At 38.8% G+C, this 22,299-nt stretch overlaps 1 protein-coding gene across 6 annotated transcripts in view; it reads right to left on the reverse strand.

Annotated features, from left to right (window-relative positions):
• Positions 1–1,455: 1,455 nt before the first annotated feature.
• LOC137253986 (3 beta-hydroxysteroid dehydrogenase/Delta 5-->4-isomerase type 4) overlaps positions 1,456–22,299 on the reverse strand; it is a 130,312-nt gene continuing 109,468 nt past the window's right edge. The window contains exons 1-5 of one of the 6 annotated variants that reach the window (XM_067791612.1): positions 16,465–16,570; positions 7,369–7,550; positions 2,583–3,029; positions 2,352–2,504; positions 1,456–2,286 (exon numbers count right to left, since the gene is read on the reverse strand). In XM_067791612.1, coding sequence (XP_067647713.1) covers positions 1,841–2,286; positions 2,352–2,504; positions 2,583–3,029; positions 7,369–7,550; positions 16,465–16,547 — 1,311 coding nt within the window. In that variant the 5' untranslated portion in view covers positions 16,548–16,570 and the 3' untranslated portion in view covers positions 1,456–1,840. The other 5 variants (XM_067791613.1, XM_067791615.1, XM_067791616.1 and 2 more) reach the window with 5 other exon arrangements.

Consider the following 22,299-nt stretch of genomic DNA (forward strand, 5'->3'; position numbering starts at 1 on the left):
TGGAACTAATAATGTGCCCCCACCCGACTATGTCGAATTCAGAATATTAACACCCAGATTAAAAACCCACAAGGCAGGGCGTGCTGCGGATTTCATGTGGAGCCTTTTAAATACGGTGATGACAAATTGGTAGGGATCATGTATCAGCATCTATGCAACATATGGTCAGAGAAAAGCATGCTTGACGATTGGAATCTTAGTATTCCTTCTCAGGTCCACAACACATGGGATCCAGAAAACTGCGGTAACTATAGCGGAATAAGCCTTCTTAGTATATAAGGTCTTGTAAAGTGTATTGTGCGAAATATTGAAGCCCACCGTAAATCAGCTGATCGGACCTTATCAGTGAGGCGTCAGACATGGTAAATATACCATCGACCAGATTTTCACTGTGCGTCAAACCTTGAAAAAAACACCAAAAATGAATTGACACCCATTACCCCTTCGTCGATTTTAAAGCTTGCCTGTATGGCGTAATGTCTGAATTTGGTTTCCCCGCAAAGCTTACACGGCTGTGCAAAATGTCCTTGAGCAACACCATTGACCAGTCAGAATTGGAAAGAACCTCTCCGAGTTGTTCAAAACTAAACGAGGTTTCGGCCTACTGCGCTAGTTCATTAATTTGATGCTGGAGAAAATAATATAAGCTGCAGGACTTAACCACTCTTGAACAATATTCTATAAAAGCGTGTAGTTACTGGAGTATGCTTATGACCTTGATATCATTAGCCTGAACACCCACGCCGGAAGTTCTACTTTTACTCCAAACTTGAAAAAAAATCTGAAGAGATGGGTTTGATAGTGAATGACGACAAAATGAAATGTCTGCTGTTACCAAACAAAGAGTCGGCACATTTGCGTTTTGGTAGACAAGTCACTCTAGAAAACCTGCGAATCACTGTTGCAAACAATTGCTACTTTGGACTAAGTAGGCAAATGAGACATAAAGACCTCTCTCATTTTCGTACCCGTCCTGTTATATAATGCGGAAGCGTGGGCAATGAAAATTCCTCTAATGAGACGGGTCCGGGTGTGTTCGGAAGAAAAGCTCTTCGAAAAACTTACATGTAGGCGACGTCAAGTAACGAAGAAGATTTTATGATTAGCTGTATGCAGACATCGTCATAGTTCAGCGAATTCAAAAACAGCGGCTACGCTGTCCAGGCCATGTCATACAATTGAAAGATGATGTTCCAGTTAAGAAGGTATTCTTATCGGAACCTGCCTACGGAAGCAGATGGAGAGGTCGGCCCCAAATCCGCTAGAAAGATGAGGTTGAATACGATTTAAATTCCCTTGGTGTTACCAACTGTCGCCCAACGCATAGGTGACTGGCGTCATTTCTTGAATTGTGAAAACCGTTTAAACGGTTGCGATGTTTTTTTTCTCTTACAAATTGGTATTCGCTATAAACCAGCATACTAACTTTAGATATCTAGAAGAAAGAGATAATAATATAGTTTTAACAAAAATTTATCTTTAGATGTTTTAACACTTAAATATATTGAGTAGAAAACTTTTCACCAGCCACAAAACAAATGTACAACATAGAAAAATACAACAAATATAAAAATTTCTTATACTACAGCAAAGTAACAACTTAATTTCATTTCGAGTATGCGTACATACATATCAACTGGGTTTTTGTTTTAAGTGGCATTGATTTTGAAAAAAAAAAGATGAAAAAAGAAATATTGTGCTAAATCAGATTGGAAATTAGCGTTAACACATTTTCGTGTACGTATGCCAATTTCAAAAAACCCGGCTAATATGTACATAAATAAGTGCACAAGTGTAAATTACACAAGTGACATATACTTTTTGAATTTACAATAACTCTTCAGTTCGTTTTCGCTCTATTTCCGCTTCGATGATTTTCCCACCACTGTGCATACCAACGAGCACTTACTTGCGCAGCCTCTTCTGGGTCAACTAAAGGCACGTAATCCATATGTATAGAAGCACGCAACCGGTTAAACATTAACACAGACGCTGTGAAGGAAGCGATTGCACGAAGTGAACATGCCAATTTATATTTCGTTACTGGATGAAGTAATTGTACGAAGAACTCGAAAAGGAAGGACAATAGAAAGAAAAGGAAATGTGGCAAATACCATAAGGTTAAATCGATTTTAAATTTTCCACCTAGTAGCGCCATTTTTTGTATGAATCTTGTCACATCATTGATTGGTGTATCATCAGTTATGAACACTGGCAGGCCGGCAATTGCTTTTGGTGTTGCTTTTAATGTTTTATATGCGCATAGATGACCCCACGCCACATTACCTAAGATAAATGATATAAAAATTAATCAGACTTCTTGTGGTACTGTTAATATTATAATTCATTACCTGCATAAACTAACTGTTGCTTTCCTCCAGATCCAGCAATACGCGGATAACTAAACCCACGTCTCTCCAAGTATTCCAGAACGCGTGGCACAAATTTCTCATCGCCCTCACCATAAGTGAGCGGTGGGCGTATAGCTACAGTTTGCAGATAATCTAAAAACGCATTATATAATTAGACTTGCTTATTCTGAACCAATAGACTATAGCAAATAAAAATAAAACAATACTTGCCCTTTTGATTACGAAGTAGCGTTCCATTTGAATTCAATGCTATGGTTTCCGCCCGTAACTTAGTTGATGAATAGCCTGGTATTAAGAAGCATTTGTCGAAATCTGCACGCTCTTGTGCATTAAATATAGGAGTATTGGCCTTAGACTCGGTTTGGTTAATGACAATGGTGAAAGTGCTATATCCCTTAAATGGAACAAGACACACAGAAGCGCAACTCGTATATATCAGCCTTCCAACATTGTATTGCACACATAAATCTACAACATTACTTGTGCCTTGAACATTTACACGGTCTAACTCGGACAAGTTGGGAGGATACGCAATACTAACAATTGCCGCGCAATGAAATACACAATTTACATCATTAAAGGCACTCTGCACTATTTCAGATTTTGGTTCACAAATATCTCCGACGTAGAGCTTTAATTCGTCTATTCGCGAGATGGCTGGAAGAAATATAAATAATAAAACTTATTACGTTTTGAATATCATAATAGGTAAATAAGATTTTCAGAAATATGTCGATGCCAATGTCCCTTATTGGGATGTCTAATCAATCTACGCTGTGAAAGGAGAATATTGCTCTAAAAGTAGTCCAATGAAACAACTATTGCCTCGATCTTTCGTTTAATGACTGAACTCTAAACACTTGACTGGTCCTCTGTCGAGGCGCCTGAACAATTGGTTGATGACCAACATCCACAGCGTTGGGGATAATACGCCACCCTGTGGCATTCCTCTAATTACAGATTTTCTGACTCTATCACGTCGCTATAGGGCCTATACATAGCGTCGTGATTAATCTGCACCATGAATCTAATCCAATTTATTAGCGATGTATGCACTTCAATCGAGTTGAGACAGTTCATGATTGCTCCTTTCGAGGCATTGTTGAAAGCCATTTCAATGTTCAGAAAAGCACCTTTGGTATATTCCTGTGTTCCAGAAAATTCTATATATTGTTTCGAATATTAGCAACACTAAGGGGTACTGTCATCTCTAAGCTGATGCTAAGCAGTGACTGTATGCACATCAATAATTCAATCATTATGTCTACACATATGTACGTACACGCAGCGGAGAAGCAACGCACAAACACATGCAGATATCTTATCTGAGATATGCAATTATAATTGTGGAAGTGTCGCTCACAAATACATGCGCATGTGAGAGAAACTATAAAAATTGTGCATCTGTAGTTATAGCTGAGAAACTTATAGCAGATAACCAACTAGTAGATTCTAGAACAGAACCGCCTTGAAATGTTAAGGAGGAAACCAAACACTATAAAAGGCAGCAACAGTAGAGGGGCGACATTCAGTTGGATTTAAGGCGCTATCTAGCGAGCAATAGCAGTATAATCAGTTTGATTTAAGAAGCCACCTGGCGAGCAATAGTAGTGTTGTGAAGTACGTTATACTGTGAAGAACTTTAATAACGGCCATTTTGCATTATTGAATAGTGGAGTTATTTATTCAACAGTTCAGTGATTCGAACGTTAGCAGAAGATTGCAAATAAGGGGAATTGCAGTAAATTCGTTACAATATTCATGGCCACCTTATGCAATGCCGCATCGACTGGCATGCCTTTGTTTAAAGCATATTGGGCTGAAAGGAATAAGGCTTCATTTATGTTTGATTCAATTTATACATCCATTCATCTCTCTAGCCATTTCTCTAAGCCATTACAAGCACCAAAACTGTTATTCCTTTTATAATAAAAGTCTTTCGAACAAAATAAATTATTTCCAGACTTAATATTTTTTGTCCGAAAAAAATTGTTAAGTCCGAACTTTTATTTTATCAATCCGTAAATAAAATTTAGGTAAGGTGAGTTTGAACTGGTCGGTCTGTGATGACCTCACATAGACGGAATGAGTATATAGTGTTACCAGAAGTTTGTTTAACGACCAACCTGGAAATAACTCCATCTTCTTGGCAAATACTAGAAGCTTTCTAGGACCTATGCCACTTCTAGATAATAATAATAATAATTGGACGTTGTGGCAGGGCACTGCCCTGCTGAGGGTAAAGCCTAAATTAATCGAATATAGAAACAAAAATATACAGCATTAACGATTAAGAGAGATAAGAACAGCCTTTTTCACAGAAAAAATGGAGTCCGACATATCAAATGTGTTTGAGTGAGAGTTGTAATCTTGGCACAAACACCGGAAAGGTTCGTTAAGTTCGAAATTCGTTCTACATTGTTTTAATAGAAGAGGTTTGTAGTGTCTTGCAGTGCGACAGGGAACGCTAAGGTTCACTTCGTTCAGAAGAAATGGGCTTGCAATCGATCCATTCAGTAGTTTTGTCATAAATATTACGCCAAGCATTTCTCTACGACTAGCAAGAGTTGGAAGATTGATAAGTTCTAATCGATTAGTATAAGGTCGAAAATTAAATGGAGAGTCCCATTGAAAATTCCTTAAGGCGAATAGTAAAAACTGTTTTTGTTTTGATTTGAGCCTGTCAGTATGGACTTAAGAACGCGGATTCCAGACTATTGAGCCATACTCTAATATCGGTCTAACCAATGTTTGACCACCTTTTCACGAATGTTAAGTCACCTTTAGCTCTATTGACTGTGACACTTATATGAGTGTTGAAGCTAAGCTTGCAGGTCATTGTAACTCCTAAGTCTACAAAAACATTAATACTTTCAAGGTTTTGGTTGTTAATTGTGTAAGAAGCTGGTTGTAAACTCCTTCGCGAAAAACACATAAATTTACATTTCCGAAGATTAAGCGGCATGTGATTCACATTACACCAAGCAGCTAAGCAATTTAAATACGTCTGAAGTAAAGAACGTTCTTCAATCGACGCATAATTCTTAAAAAATTTTAAATCATCAGCATACATCAAAATTTTAGAATATTTTATAGTTGCAGAGATATCATTTATAAATAGCAAAAAAGAATCAGGCCAAGATGGCTGCCCTGAGGAACTCCAGAGGTGACACTAATTATATTCGAAAACATATTTTTAAAGATTACCCTTTGTGTTCTGCCACGGAGATAGGAGGAAATCCAACGAGTGAGACTAGGTTGAAACCCAAGCATGTCGAGTTTATATACAAGTAAAGAGTGGCATACTTTATCGAATGCTTTACTAAAATCGGTGAATCACTCTTTATAGCTGGAGTCTTAGTCTGGCAAGCGCAAGGCACGATCACAAAGCGTGCTCGATCGTTTTCTCCTCGAACCCGTACTTCCTACGTCTGCTATCAGTGACCAAGGCCAACTTAAAGGCATGTGACACCAGAAGGCAGTATCCAGTCAGTCCCGTCATGAGTCTAGAGTCCTCTCTTAATAATAATAGTAACTTTGTTAATCTAAGGTTGTAAGACCTACACATGATCCTCGACATTTACAGCGCCGTGCTTGGGTCCACGCCTTTTCCTCTTGGTCGATCATGTGCAACTCTCGTATTCTCTTAATCTCGCTCAATCTAATTGGGACGTCTGCGTAGAAAGCTTCAAGGGATGAGCCGTTTTTAGCTATTTCATCCGTTTCTTCATTCTCATATATTAATATATGCGCTGGAACCCAATACAGATGTATGATTTTCCCCGTCCCGATTCTTTCCAGGAATTGCTTACACTGTAACACACTTAGATGCTAAGCCATGCGAGATTAATACTTCATTTGCTGTTTGGCTGTCAATAATCTGGCAGCTTGTAGAATCTTTGTATTTCCGGATTAGCACAGTATTCCGCAGACCTTACTTATTCCACTACTTTGGGACCATCGGTGTAGAGAGAGGACGATACACGATATGCATAAAGCGCTGTCGAGGCCTTCTTCAATCTCTCCTCTACGTTGAGTTTTCACGACAACTTACTGTCTATAAAGATTCTTAGATATTTTGTGCAAAGTTTTTCCTTCAGGGTCATCTCTCCTAGCTTAGGTCTTGTACAATTTGGGAAATTGTACCTCTGGTAAAAAAATACCACATCAGTATTGTTGGCGGTTATCCCGACATTAGAGCTGATTTTTGGAAGGCATTAACTTGTGACAGTTGAAACGTCATCTGCGTAAGTTTACAGGTCCCTCATGATGACCAGCGTCCACAAAAGAGCTGACATCACTCCGCACTGTGGCTTGCCCCTGTTCACTGATTTCGTGGCTTCATATATTCACAATCTCCCCTTTAGGGACATTGTTTAAAGCACCAGCAATGTCTAAAAAGGCTCCTAAGGCATACTCCTTATAATCCATGGCTTTCTGTAGGTTTATAACACCCTTTTGCAGTGCCTGGTGTACCGACTTGCTTTTGGTGTACGCATGTTATGTTGTGGAGATTAGTTTTTCATCCACGTTGAACTTTATATACACATCCATCAGCCTCTCAAAGGTTTAAGTGAGTTTTTTTTGGACCAGATATTTAGAAGAATCGATTGGTAAAAATTTTATAATTTGGTTGGACAGTTACTTAGTAATGGAACGGACTTTTATTCTGTCCCTTGAAAATAAAAGTTTGACTTTCATTTTCGCATTTAAAGAGTAAATTCTGGATTTTACTTTTATTTTTTAACTTTTTTGAAAAAAGTCTGAAAAATAAAAAGGATGCATGATTCATCACTCCAATGGGGATCCCATATACTTCAACCTAAGTATTAAAACGGGTCCCTGGTATTTTATGAGAAAATCTGATAGCAAGTTTTTATTTAAATTGCTTCTTGAAATTGGCTGTTAGATTATGACAATCACGGCACAAAGCGAGCTTTATTAAGACTAAATAAGCGAAGAATCCACAATATTTATGTATGTAATTTATACTCACGTATTGTATTCGTGTAGGGCAATGTATCCAAAGAACGGATTTCCCTAATACCCAAGTGTGTTTTTTCCCGCAGTAAGTATTTAAGCAAATGTTGTCCGATAAAGCCGCTGCCTCCCGTTACTAAAACCACTTCACCATCACATCCTTTTTTCATGGCTGCCATATTCTTCGTTATAAAGATTCTTTAATAAAAAAAAAAAATCTGTTAGTTTTACTAGTAATGTCGTCGACGCAGCGGTAAAATCTGCTGTAATCATGATTTCAAACACGTAGCGCAGTCCAAACGCAGTTACTCAGATCCTGATAAACATTTAGCTTGCAAATACAATAATATGATTTATATGATTCAATTTTTTGTTGCATTTGCATGTTAAATTTTTCGGGATCTGGATCACTGGATCGATGGGAACGATGCTTTAATTATCTTTTTTTTCTCCGGGAATATGATGAAACTGATTTTCATGGTATTCGGCCGTGACAACTTAAAATTGGTCTGCGCCACGCTATTGGGATTGCATGTCTTCATAATTCGCTATAGCACTACTAGATTTCGTTAATCGAAAAAATAAAGGCATGCCTATGAAAACAATAAAACAAGTTCGTTGCTTAAGTCTTTTGAACCCTCAATTTGTTTTAACTACGTACGGTAATAAAACCTGAAACCGAAAGGAAGGAATGCGATTAGGTATAAATAAAGGCTGATAGAAATAATGCCTGAAAATTGTATCTAAATAGAATTTACGGACTGGTAATAAATAAAATCAATATAAAGCATGCCTACTTGGTGAATAGCCACTAATTTGTTACTATTTTTCTAAATGATTTAGTATATCCTGCTCTAAGAAACTGCATCAAAAAGAAATTATTGTGTAAAAATTGTACATGGCAGGTGTACACTCTTAGGACAGGGATTTCAGCGCAACTTACCAATGACTATAATTTAGCCCTGTCATTTTTGATGGCTAAGCCCAATTTTTCAGTGCGAATTTAAGCAACAATGTCGTTTTCTTAAAATGTTAATGCTCGTCTTAGTTAAAGGGACCAAATAAATCAAGCTAAGCTTCTCATCTGCAAAAGATACCTACAGGCTAAGCTACTGGCTTTTAACAAGAGCGATGCTTTTTATGATACACCGGAGAACTGGATGGTTATATTAGGAATTTTTTATTTTCCCTTGGGATATTCCAAGAGGTGTGTTGTTAAGCCTCGCATTGTGTTTCTTAACTCTAAGTTTTGCAGGCAGTTCGAAGGGCGTTGACAGATTTGCACCGCGTTTTTTAAGTTATGTGCGAACTTAATTTAGCAGACACAGTGACAAGGTATAATTTGACAAAATTTTGCAAAATATTCGCAAATAATAAATTTTAATATGCAAAAACATTTAATTAATTTCTTTGTGTCTAATTGCTTTTTTGTACAATTTTATATAAAAACCCTCGAATGTGTGCCATGAAACGAGAAACTCTTTAAAAACGGGCATTTCCTAGGTCATGGTGGGCGTTCCATTTAGACACCATTTTGGTGGTAAAATCTTAAAGCAGCTGCTGTTAATATTTTAAAAAATGTATAGTAAACGTTTTTTTTTTTAATTAGAAAAATGTTTTTCTAATTGGGGTCGCCTCTCGGTAGTGGTTTAGCAAATACTTCGAGTCGAGAAAGGTGTCCAAAGAAACGTACTGACCTCGAAAACAATAATCCGAAGGCAGAAAATAAAAATTTTAGCTCAAAACATATTTCCCAAAAAACGAAAAATGGCTCCGGAGCGCTCTGAAACCGGAGGTGGGATCAACAGTATTTTTGCGCAGAACACCTTTCTACATTGGCGGCTTCGGCCCGCTTATATGGGAGGGTTCAACACCGGTTTTGAGACCAAAACTATATCTGCGCAAAACACTTTTACCCACAGTTTTGTTTTGTGGATACCCCACATGAAAATTTTCAATTTCTTTCACAAATATCTCTTGACAGGCCCAAAACGTTTGACCTCCGCTTTCAGATTCGCGATTCTGGATCAAAAACGCGTCTTTTGATACCTCTCTTAATATTTTTGGACGTATATTAAGAGTGTCATGCTGTCGTATAGAATTATCCTAAAGCTTTTATAACTGGGAAGACACCTTAAAACACCCTCTTGTATTAATAGTTTTACAACCTTTGTCCAGAAAAAAAGTTTTGTTGTAAACAGTGCATGTGTCAACATGGTCTTTATTTGTTTAGTCTTTGTTGACATTTTGTAGGAAATGCCCATATGTACTAGTATGCATCTCGGTCACGGCCAATAGATTTAAAAATTCAAGAAGATACAAAGCTATTGTATACGCTAGACGCACGTGTGCATGCACTACCGCATTTTGTGTTTTTATACTCAGTTGAGCAGAGCTCACAGAGTATATTAAGTTTGATTGGATAACTGTTGGTTGTACATATATAAAGGAATCGAGATAGATATAGACTTCCATATATCAAAATAATCAGGATCGAAAAAAAATTTGATTGAGCCATGCCCGTCCGTCCGTTAACACGATAACTTGAGTAAATTTTGAGTTATCTTGATGAAATTTGGTATGTAGGTTCCTGAGCACCCATCTCAGATCGGTATTTAAAATGAACTATATCGGACTATAACCACGCCCACTTTTTCGATATCTAAAATTTCGAAAAACCGAAAAAGTGCGATAATTCATTACAAAAGACAGATAAAGCGACGAAACTTAGTAGGTGAGTTGAACTTATGACGCAAAATAGAAAACTAGTAAAATTTTGGACAATGGGCATGGCACCGCCCACTTTTAAAAGAAGGTAATTTAAAACTTTTGCAAGCTGTAATTTGGCAGTCGTTGATGATATCATGATGAAATTTGGCAGGGACGTTACTCCTATTACTATATGTACGCTTAATAAAAATTAACAAAATCGGAGAAGGACCACGCCCACTTTTAAAAAAAAAAAATTTTTTAAGTAAAATTTTAACAAAAAATTTAATATCTTTACAGTATATAAGTAAATTATGTCAACATTCAACTCCAGTAATGATATGGTGCAACAAAATACAAAAACAAAATAAAATTTCAAAATCGGCGTGGCTCCGCCCTTTTTCATTTAATTTGTCTAGGATACTTTTAACGCCATAAGTCGAACAAAAATTAACCAATCCTTTTGAAATTTGGTATGGGCATAGATTTTATGACGCTAATTGTTTTCTGTGAAAATGGGCGAAATCGGTTGATGCCACGCCCAGTTTTTATACACAGTCATCCGTCTGTCCTTCCGCATGGCCGTTAACACGATAACTTGAGCAAAAATCGACATATCTTTAATGAACTTAGTTCACGTGCTTACTTGAACTCACTATATCTTGGTATGAAAAATGAACGAAATCCGACTATGACCACGCCCAATTTTTCGATATCGAAAATTACGAAAAATGAAAAAAATGCCATAATTCTATACCAAATACGAAAAAAGGGATGAAACATGGTAAGGTAATTGGATTGTTTTATTGACGCGAAATATAACTTTAGAAAAAACTTTATAAAATGGTTGTGACACCTACCATATTAAGTAGATGAAAATGAAAAAGTTCTGCAGGGCGAAATAAAAAACCCTTAAAATCTTGGCAGGTATTACATATATAAATAAATTAGCGGTATCCAACAGATGATGTTCTGGGTCACCCTGGTCCACATTTTGGTCGATATCTGGAAAACGCTTCACATATACAACTACCACCACTCCCTTTTAAAACTCTCATTAATACCTGTAATTTGATACTCATATCGTACAACCTCATTCTAGAGTCACCCCTGGTCCACCTTTATGGCGATATCTCGAAAAGGCGTACACCTATAGAACTAAGCCCCACGCCCTTTTAAAATACTCATTAACACCTTTCATTTGTACCCATATCGTACAAACATATTCTAAAGTCACCCCTGGTCCACCTTTATGGCGATATCTCGAAAAGGCGAACACCTATAGAACGAAGGCCCACTCCCTTTTAAAAATACTCATTAACACCTTTCATTTGAAACCCATATCGTACAAACAAAGTCTAGAGTCACCCCTGGTCCACCTTTATTGCGATACCTCGAAAAGGCGTCCACCTATAGAACTAAGGCCCACTCCCTTTTAAAATACTCATTAACTCCTTTCGTTTGATACCCATATTGCACAAAGGAATTCTAGAGTCACCCCTGCCCCACCTTTATGGTGATATCTCGAAACGGCGTCAACCTATGGAACTAAGGCCCACTCCCTTTTAAAATACTCATTAACATCTTTCATTTGATACCCATATTGTACAAACGCATTCTAGAGTCACCCCTGGTCCACCTTTATGGCGATATCTCGAAAAGGCGTCCACCTATAGAACTAAGGCCCACTCCCTTTTAAAATACTCATTAACTCCTTTCGTTTGATACCCATAATGCACAAAGGTATTCTAGAGTCACCCCTGGCCCACCTTTATGGCGATATCTCGAAACGGCGTCCACCTATGGAACTAAGGCCCACTCCCTTTTAAAATACTCATTAACACCTTTCATTTGATACCCATATCGTACAAACGCATTCTAGAGTCAACTCTGATCCACCTTTATGGCTACATCCCTAAATGGCGTCCACCTATAGAACTATGGCCCACTCCCTCATAAAATACTCTTTAATGCCTTTAATTTGATACACATGTTATACAAACACATTCCAGGGTTTCCCTCGGTTCATTTTCCTACATGGTTTTTTTCCCTTATGTTGTCACCATAGCTCTCAACTGAGTATGTAATGTTCGGTTACACCCGAACATAACCATCCTTACTTGTTATAATTATTTCGGAAATCATATGTACATATGTACATATTCACATTAATACATACGTTCGTACTGCACTTAAAACAAATTAAGGAAAAACTGGTTTTATAACTCTGAAAACACAAAAACAAAATAGGTTAATTCTAGCTCCAACTCTTAATTAACATTGAATGACTCTGAAGAGTCAAATCACGCAACTCTTAAGTATAATGTCATTGTAATTATCATGGCCCAGCACCGAAACCCGTGTAATTTTATCACACATACTTATTACAGACCTTAAAATTTTGGCGAATATTTTTTTACACTACTAATCGCCAGCTTTTCGCTTTACTGTGCGACTAACCTGCTTGAGTTGTTGCTTTGAACTGAATGACGAGAAGCGAGACTACTAAAAGCAAGCTTTGATCAGAAGAAAGAGAATGGCCAAGTAAGCTGGCTAATCGCTGTGACTGTAGGCTGTAGGTTAGAGCCATGGTCCAAGTTGTTTTTTATTAAATGTTGATATCAAAGGCATACCTTTAGTACATACCACAATACCTCTTAATATTAAAGTACTTATGCATGTACATATGTATATACATTTAAATGTACACTTGTATATACATACATGGTTGAAAAATTTAATATAAGCTGTTCATTCCCTGCACTATTTTACGATATTTCGGAAAGTAGGTCATTTTTAGGCAATTACTGTAACTACGAAATAGAAAAAAGTACCAGTTTCATTGAAACCAGCCAACAACAAAAACCATATATTTGACACATCATAATATACGAAGTATGTACTGTAAAAAGAATAAATTATGCAAAGAAGGCAATTGGGTTAGCTTACAATAAAACAACTAATGCATGACGTGGCTGAATGCTTTTTAACAATTGAAGCATCGGAGGAGTCCGGGTTCGATTCTCACTCCCGGATTAAAAGGCTTTGAACAGATTTGCAAGTTATAATTGCAACAACTGTCACTTTGTTCGTCCTGATGTCACGTTTTTTTAATTTTCCCAAATTATTAAATAAATTAAAAACTAAAAACTGTTTAAAATAAATGTAAAATAAATTTAAAAGCAATTATTGGAAATCCTCGTTGTATCAATACAAATCAAAAAAATATTCAGCCTAAATAATTATAATTAGGGACGTCATATGTAGTTATAAGTTTTATCGCATAAATGTTAGGTTAGGTTAGGTGGTAGCTTCCCTGATAGGGGAAGCTCACTTGGACAACATGAAGGTCCGTACGGTAAAATAACGCGGACGAAGGTAGAATCGTTGTATACCAATGATATCGTTTCGAATGAGACTGATCTCAACCTAGGATAAATCCTCCGGAAATCTAAGTGAGTTGCAACCGAAGTACTTTCGCCTAGTTTTGCAAACCATGGGCAAACAAGCATAAAATGGTTCGGTGATTCCACCTCATGATCCTCCATACAGCTACAGCGGGATGGAGTTTCAAGTACATTGAGACATACGGTATGGATTCGCACGCCCAGACCACGCTCAATCGCACTTTAGTTGAACTCAAGGCCTTGATTGCCACTTGACTATCAGAGTAGCTTTGGTTAGTATTTCATCCACCGCATCCTTAATCGCAGTAGCTTCTGTTTGGAAGACGCTGCAGTGATCAGCCCACTTAAACTTGCGGCTTACATTTAGCTCTTGAAAAAAGACTTACCACCAAACTTTCCGTCCAACTTCAGCCTATCCGTGAACAAGATAACCGGTCGCCTGCCACCGATGAGTCGCCTTCCCAATTCGTCTCTTGGGGGAATGACTGGGGTGAAGGTTGCAAAGGGAGCAATTATCGGCATGCAATAGTCCGTCCTGTCAGGGATAAAGTTGCACCTGATAGGAAGGCTTGGGTGTCCGAAGTTAGAAAGCCCATAACCCATAGCATGAAGCCTGACCAATGACCAGGCCGCGGCTGCCTTTCCCGCAATATCTACTTGATGTATGTTCAGCATGACATTTAATTCCAAGGTAGGTGCTGTTCTGATATCAACCGCTGATATCAACATCTCCGTCTTTTAGCCAGCATCCTACTCCTGGCGAGAGCCCCCATCTCTTATCGATAGACAGATAGCAATTCAAGGCAACTGCGGCCCCCGGTCCTATCTCCCACATTGGGTCTCCAGGACAGTTCCTTTTATCTCGGACGTTGTGGAAGCGCACTGCCCTTAAGTGGCCCGATGAAATCCTGGTCATTGTTTTTTTTTTAATACTTATTTTTTTATTCTAATTCTTAATTATGTTTTACATATGTGACCCGGCCTATGAAAAGGTGGCTTATGATTCAAAAAATAATGCAAAAGTAAAACTACTAAGAAACTGAAGAAATGCATTGTTTATCTTTAACCGCTGTTTCTTTTTTGAGTCATAAACCACCTTTTCATAGGCCGGGTCACATAAAATTTATAATTTTTATTGCTACCGAGTCTTTGAGAGGCAGTTGCTTCTTAAGCGCCGAAATCTAAAACTGCACAGCTACAGAGAAACTCATAAGCTGAGAAACATACATTCACAAATACAATAGATTCAAAGTATACATATAATTTTTTAATTATTAAGAGAAGATGTAACCGTTTTTTTTTTTCATGGCAAAGAGCGAGTCCGAAACATCAATTATTCTCGAGTGAGAGTTATAATCTTCACACAAACATAGAAAAGGTTCGTTTAGTTGGAAATTGTTTCTGCATTATTTAAAAATTATAGGTATAATACCTTGAAACTCGGAATGGAACATTCATGTTTACTTCCGTTTTACAACTTTGTATGGGCCTTCGCAATTATACTGCAATTTCGGCGTCAAACCTTTTTTTCGCTGTGGGTTGTATAACAGCACCAAATCTCCTTCCCAAACCTTCCGAATTAATTGCTTTATCGTATCTGGCATTCATCTTGTCACTCATAATCTTTGCTCGTTGCCTTACAAGATCGTGTATCTCTCTCAGCTCTTCTTCCAAGAACGATTGGATGGATTTCTTGACATTTCTCTTCGCATCGGCATCTATTCCAAACTTCAAATCAGTTGGCAGTCGAAGGTCATTGCCATAGTACAGGTCTACAAGTAGGATATGTAGCAGCATGCACATACACAGCCACGCTCACCTGATAAAATGATTGTTCTTGTGTTTTTTTTTTTTTTTTTGTGGATGCTATTTGGCACTGTTGTACTTCTTAGGTCCAAGAAAAGTGTAGTAGCTGCTAACGAAAACTGCGTTAAATTTTTATCGTAAAATTACAAAGAAACGCCCTTATTTACTTTCAAACGAGCACTTAATTACATCCCTCTTTAAAACCCATATGTTTTGGACAATTTTAATTAACAAATTGTGATACTTTATTAACGGGGACGATTGCTAAAACACAACCAAAACCGTCGGGGGAGGTATTAATAGACGCGTTTTTGCCTCGCTTCCAATAATTCGAATACTTTTTCGCCTTTGGACTATTGAAAACAGGACAAAACGTGTCTTTTCATTTCTCTTTCAACATTTTTGGACGGGTTATTGCAGTCAACTTCGGTTTCAAGCTGTTTTTCGCGGCGAACTTTTGAACGGGTAGAAAAACTTAGCACACGTGTTTGTATTCTTAATACTGGAAGAACTACGCGTCCTCTGATATCCCTCTGTAGGACCCATATAGGTGCACTACATTTTCTTACTATATTCGTTCAAAAAATTTACCATCACAGCAACCCATATCTGGTATTCCGCTCCTTTTTTTGTTTCCCTGCGTCGCTTCCAACGACAGCAACCCCGGTAATTTTGACACTTCGTTCAGTGTCAGACGCATGTTCCACGCAGGTTCCACTGAGTTCCACAATAGTTTGACACTGACCGAAGTGTCAAACTGCAATGTGTTAGAAAGAGAAAGGAGTTGCTTCCTTCTCATACATATCATACTTGTAAACCTGTACTATGGTCATTGCCAAAAATTACCTTTGCGGGAGTTTAGCCCGTTGTCTCATGCAATGCCGAGCGGTAAGCCATCAAGAATAATGATATGTGTGTATCCCACTCATTATGGTACTTGTCTACTACTTTCCATAAATGCTCCTCCAAGGTTCTATTGAAACGTTCCACCATACCATCGAACTGAGGATGCAATGCATTTGTCCGTGTTTTTCGAATGCCCAAGTTCTTACACATTTCTTGGAACACAGCTGATTCAAAATTTCTGTTTGGTCAGAATGTAACTCCATTTGTACATCACACCTTGCAACCCAATCATTTGTAACCACTTCTGCTACTGTTTCCGCTTCTTGATTTGGGATTGGGTATACCTCTGGCCATTTACTGAAATAATCCATAGCCACCAATACGTATTTGTTTCCGCGGTTGCTAGTGGGAAATGGACCTGCGACATCCACTGCGATCCTTTCAAATGGTGCACCTGAGTTATATTGCTTCATCTGGCCATGACTTCGGGTTTTGGGCCCTTTCGCTCTGCTGCAAACCTCGCAGTTCGCAAACCACTCAGTGACCGACTGACGGCAACCAACCCAATAGAATCTCTGCTTAATTTTCTCGAGCGTCTTCGTGATTCCAAGATGATCTCCACTTGGACCGTTATGTAGTTCACTGAGAACGTCGGGAATCCTTTTTTTTGGAACAACTATCAGTTTCCTCTTACTTGGACCATCCTCACTCTCCCATACTCGATGCAAGCAACCGGATATCAACACTAAACTGTTCCACTGTGCCCAATATGACTTCGCAATGGGACTCTCTGCTGATATCTCCTCTCTATTTGGTCTTTCGTTTCGTTCGAGTCCTTGCATAACATGTGACAGATCTGTATCTTCTAGCTGACACTTCCTTAATTGTTCCTTGTGCCATTTATCTGTACATATTATAGTCATTAGCCGGACATCTGAAATGTCTTCTTTAGCCTCGGGCTTTGAACAGTGCTTGCATTCCAAACTACATGGTCTTCGTGACATTGCATCAGCATTTCCATGGGTACTGCCTTTTCGATGCTCAATGGAAAAGTCATAGCTTTGTAGTCGCTCGATCCACCGTGCCAATTGTCCTTCTGGATTACGGAACTGCAAGAGCCATTTCAACTCTGCGTGGTCTGTCCTGACGCGGGATCGCTGGCCGTAGAAGTACTTGTAAAAATGTTTAATGCACTCTACCAATGCCAACAGCTCTCTCCGCGTAACGCAGTAGTTCCCCTCTGGTTTTCCAATTGAACGGCTGTAATATGCAACTACCTTCTCTTGTCCATCGACCAGTTGTGATAAAACGCCTCCTATAGCATATCCACTTGCATCTGTATCTAGAATAAATGTTGCTCCTGGAATCGGATATGCCAACATTGGGGCAGTGCACAAACGCTCTTTCAATGTTTGGAAAGCCACTTCTTGCTCCTTCTTCCATTCAAAAACTTTATTTATTCTTGTAAGCTCATGGAGGCATGGGCTACGCTGGAAAAGTTTGGTACAAATCGGCGGTAATATGTGCACAGCCCAAGGAAACTTGTCAATTCATGCCAGTTCTGTGGTATTGGCCAATACTTTACTGCCTCTATCTTTTCATTCGCTGTACAGATGCCTTCTGGCGTTAACTTGTGACCCAAATAATTTACTTCCTTTTTAACAGCGAACACTTTTTGGGACTTAGTTTCAGACCAGCGCCAGATATTCTCTGGAAATCTTCCTCCAAGTTCTTAAGATGTTCATCAAAGTTCTTGCCCAATACGATGATGTCGTCCAGGTACGCCAAGCATGTTTTCCAATGTAGTCCTTTCAGTACCTGATCCATGAGTCTTTCAAAAGTAGCTGGTGCATTACATAATCCAAAAGGCATCACTGTAAATTGCCAAAGACCGTCACCGACACTGAAGGCTGTTTTCTCTTTGTCTTCCTCCTTCACTTCCACTTGCCAGTAGCCGCTTTTCAAGTCCAGTGTGGAAAACATTTCGTACCAGATAGCGAGTTCAGAGTGTCATCAATCCTTGGCAATGGGTAGCTATCCTTTTTCGTAACGTCACTCAACTTCCGGTAGTCCACGCGAAACCTCATTTTTCCATCCTTCTTCTTTACAAGTACTACCGGTGAGCTCCATGGACTAGCTGATGGTTCGATAACGCCACTGTCGCTCATTTCTTGTATGATTTGACTCACAACTTCCCGCTTCGCCAGTGGAACACTACGTGGAGCTTGACGGATCGGCCTCGCATCTCCAGTGTCAATTTAATGTTTCACAACGTTGGTGCGGCCTGGTTTGGAGCCGTCTTGGTCAAATATGTTCGCGTTCTTTAGGAGCAGTTGTTTTGCCTTGCTGTGACAATCTTCCTCTAGCCCCTCCGTCCATGCCGTGATGTCATTTGAAAGATCAGTATTACTAAATGAAACGTGTTCCTGGAGCTGCTCACAGTTAATAACTACATCAGCCTCTTGGCATCTTCCCAATATAGCTCCTTTGGTCAGTTTGATTGGTGACTTCAACTCATTGAGTACTCCTACCGGAATACGTCCATCTTGTTTTGTCATAGCCAGGGTTTTCCTACAAGTATGTTCTGTGTTGATTTGTTTGCTGAATCGACAACCCACAATTTGTTCGTCCCACAATCTCCATCAACCTTTGCCCAGATGACTGCTTCGGATTTTGGTGGTATTTGCTGACTCTCTTCCACCAGCACTCGTTTACTGCTGTAGCTTCTCTCGTAGCCGAAATTAAGTGGCAAATCCATGTTCTTATATCGCATCGTCTTGCTTTGCATATCGATCTTGATGCCTTGGTCCATTAAGAAGTTCACTCCAATTATGATTTCATCAAAAATCTCTGCCACTATAAAATTGTGTAGTACCGTGACGTTCCCCAATTGCTACTTCACATGCTACTTCTCCAATTACCTGGGTGTCCTCTCCCGCGGCTTTACGTAATCTTGCTCCAAGCAATGGTCTTATCTTCTTGTTGACTAAATCTGATCGAATGATGGAATGAGATGCACCCGTATCTACAGTCAGTAACCGTTCCTTTCCATCCACATGTCCTCCGACAGTAAGATTCCTTGCCCTTTTTCCAATTTGCGAGGTAGAGATTATGGGGCATTCAATTGAGGGAGCCCGCTGTCGCTCCTTGCGGCTAACTCGCTTTAGTTTAACGATTGAGTGGATTTGGAGATTTGCTCATCTCCTTCAGCTCTGCGTTTACGGCCACCCACATTGCTAGAACTGTTAGGATTGGTACTGCAATAGCGCGCAATGTGCCCTGGCTTTGAACATTTAAAGCATTTAAAGCTGCGTTCCTTTTAATGCTTCCAAAATTGTGTCTACCCTGTCTGGCCTTTCCACTTCCACGCGATGAGCTTTGTATGCGGGCTTAATCAAAAGTGAAGCTGTTTCCTGAGTCAGTGCATGGGATACCGTTTCTGCGAATGTGGGTTTTGGGTTTTCATATGTCGCTCTCTTCGTTTCTACGTCCCGTATGCCATATATAAAACTGTGAATTTTGCCTTCTCGGTGTACTCCACGGATGCGTCCGCATTTGCCAAATGAGCCAATCTTTCAATGTTTGAAGCAAACTCCTGCAAAGTCTCGTTAAATTTTTTGTAGCGATTCTTGTTTGCAATTCTATTTGGTATATTTGATTCCTGTGTTCGTCTCCGTATCGCCTTTCTAGAGTGCCCATCAATGTTTCGTAATTGTTTCGTTCTCCCTCTGGAATGATCTGTAAGATTTCCGCTGCAGGTCCTTTCAATGCGGCGAACAGCGCAGCAACCTTATCTTCAGTATTCCAGTTGTTAAATGCTGACGTATTCTCAAATTGAAGCTTAAATAACTGGAAAGGAACAGAGCCGTCAAAAGATGGAGTTTATGAGTGTCTCCTGCGATTCCAGTTGGGATGACATTTGTCTCTCCTAGGCTTCAATCTTGGATGTTATACGGTTCTCCTGGGATTCTATTTGTGTTTCCATCTAGGATGCTATACGTGTCTCCTGTGATTCTAGTTGAGATGCTATACTTTCACTTATACGTGTTTCCTGGTTTTCCATCTTTGTCGATATCTGAGATAACAAACCTAATATCGCATTATTCTCACCGCTTGCGACTGGACTCAGACTTCCGTTCTCCCTTCCATTTTTGTTGTTGATTCTTCCACATCAGTATAAAAGACATACTCGTTCACATCAATTCCTTGTGAATCCATTGCCTCTCGTAGCCGTACTTGAAGTTCAATCTTATTGCCGGTTGTATTCAATCCACGGTTCTCCAACTCCTTTTTCAGTTGCTGGATCTTTAATTCACTCAACTTTGCCATGTCCAAGTTGTATTCAAAATCTTCGGAATTTATTCAACAATTCCTATTCTGACACCAATTGTAACGAAGTTTAGTGCAATGCCTCTTATTTGCAACCTTCTACTAGCTTTCGTATCGCTAAACTGTTGAATAAATAACTCCACTATTCACTAATGGAAAATGGCCTTTATTCAAGTACTTCACAATAACACTACTACTTCTCGACAGATAGCGTGTTTAAATCAAACTGATTCGTCGTGCCTCAGTTGCTACTGCTTTTATACTTTTTTGATTTCCTCGTTGATATATTTCTAGGCGTTTCTATTTCTAGAATTTGCTAGCAGCTATAAAATTACCAGCTATAACATAACTACAGATGCACGTTATAGCTTCTCATATGCGCGTGTATATGTGAGTGATACTTCCACAGATAATTGCTTCTTTTGAGAGCATCTCAAATAATATATATGCATGTGTTTGTGCGTCTCTCTCCGCTGCGTGTACGTACATATGTGTAGACATAATGATTGATTCGTTTATGTAGATACAAGTGACTGCCTGCTTTATTGTTTTTGTGGGTTCATTTACCTAGCATCAGGCTAGTGATGTGAGTATCACTTAGTGTCACTAATACTCGTCACAGTATTATTGAGAAACGACAGAAAAGACAACGTTCGTGGTGGAGGTGTTGCTATATACTGTAAAGCTTTCTTAAATCCAAGAATAGTGTATCGGCCAGAGCATGGAAATGAGGTTGAGAGCATATTTATTGAGATAGGTGACGTTCGGGCTAAATGTTTTGTTGCACATTTCTTGCGTGGTCATACAATCCATAGTACACCCAATGCTAATGTCAATAAGGATAACAAAGATATGATTGCGGTCTATTCGCAAACCAATATTTTTGAGTTCACAGTAGTAACAGAGAGTGATGTGGTGGATGCTATTTTGGCTATTAAATCCAATGCAGTAGGTATCGATGGTATTAGCGTACGTTTTATCAAATTTATTCCTTATGTAACCTGCTCAATAACGCATATATTTAACTTTTTAATCACATCCTGTTTGTTTCCTACTCAGTGGAAAAGGGCTAATGTCATTCTGGTTCCTAAATCAAAGACTCCGGATTCATGCGAAGACTTTAGACCAATAAGCTTGCTGCCTGCGCTATCCAAAGTATACGAGAAATTACTATAAAAGCAGATAACTGACTATGTTTATAATAACCATTTATTATCTGAGGTTCAGTCTGGATTTAGAAGAGGACATAGTTGTGCTACATCTATGTAAAAAATCCTTGAGGATATACGTCCAGCCTACGACCATAATGAACTCACAGTTCCAGTTCTTCTAGATTTCTCAAGAGCTTTTGACATGGTTGATTATAAAATATTACTTCGCAAGCTCGAAACAGCCTACAACTTCAGCCCTTTTGCAATTAAATTAATGCAAAGCTATCTCACTGGCCGCTTTTAGCAAGTTCAATGTGATGATAAGTTTTCTGATTTGAAACCCATGCAGACATGGTGTTCCGCAAGGATCCGTCCTAGGCCCAATATTGTTTACTCTGTTTATTAACGATATAGTCACTTGCTGCCATAATGCCTCTTTCATATTTATGCTGACGATACCCAAATTTATATGTCTCGTCCGATCGGGCTTTCCTAAGATTTACTTATTAAGCTGAATGACGATTTAAGATGCATCGGGAACTTGGCTCTTTTAAATAAATTGTCTCTTAATGCTACAAAATCTAAGACGATGGAAATATCGAACGTAACATATGATTTAAGTAGCCTTCCTGAAATTATGCTGTTACCAATTTAGGATTCAAAATCTATTCAAATCTGACTTACACTAACCATATCAAC

This window comes from Eurosta solidaginis, chromosome 5 (assembly GCF_040869045.1).
Source record: "Eurosta solidaginis isolate ZX-2024a chromosome 5, ASM4086904v1, whole genome shotgun sequence".
Classification (NCBI taxonomy): domain Eukaryota; kingdom Metazoa; phylum Arthropoda; class Insecta; order Diptera; family Tephritidae; genus Eurosta; species Eurosta solidaginis.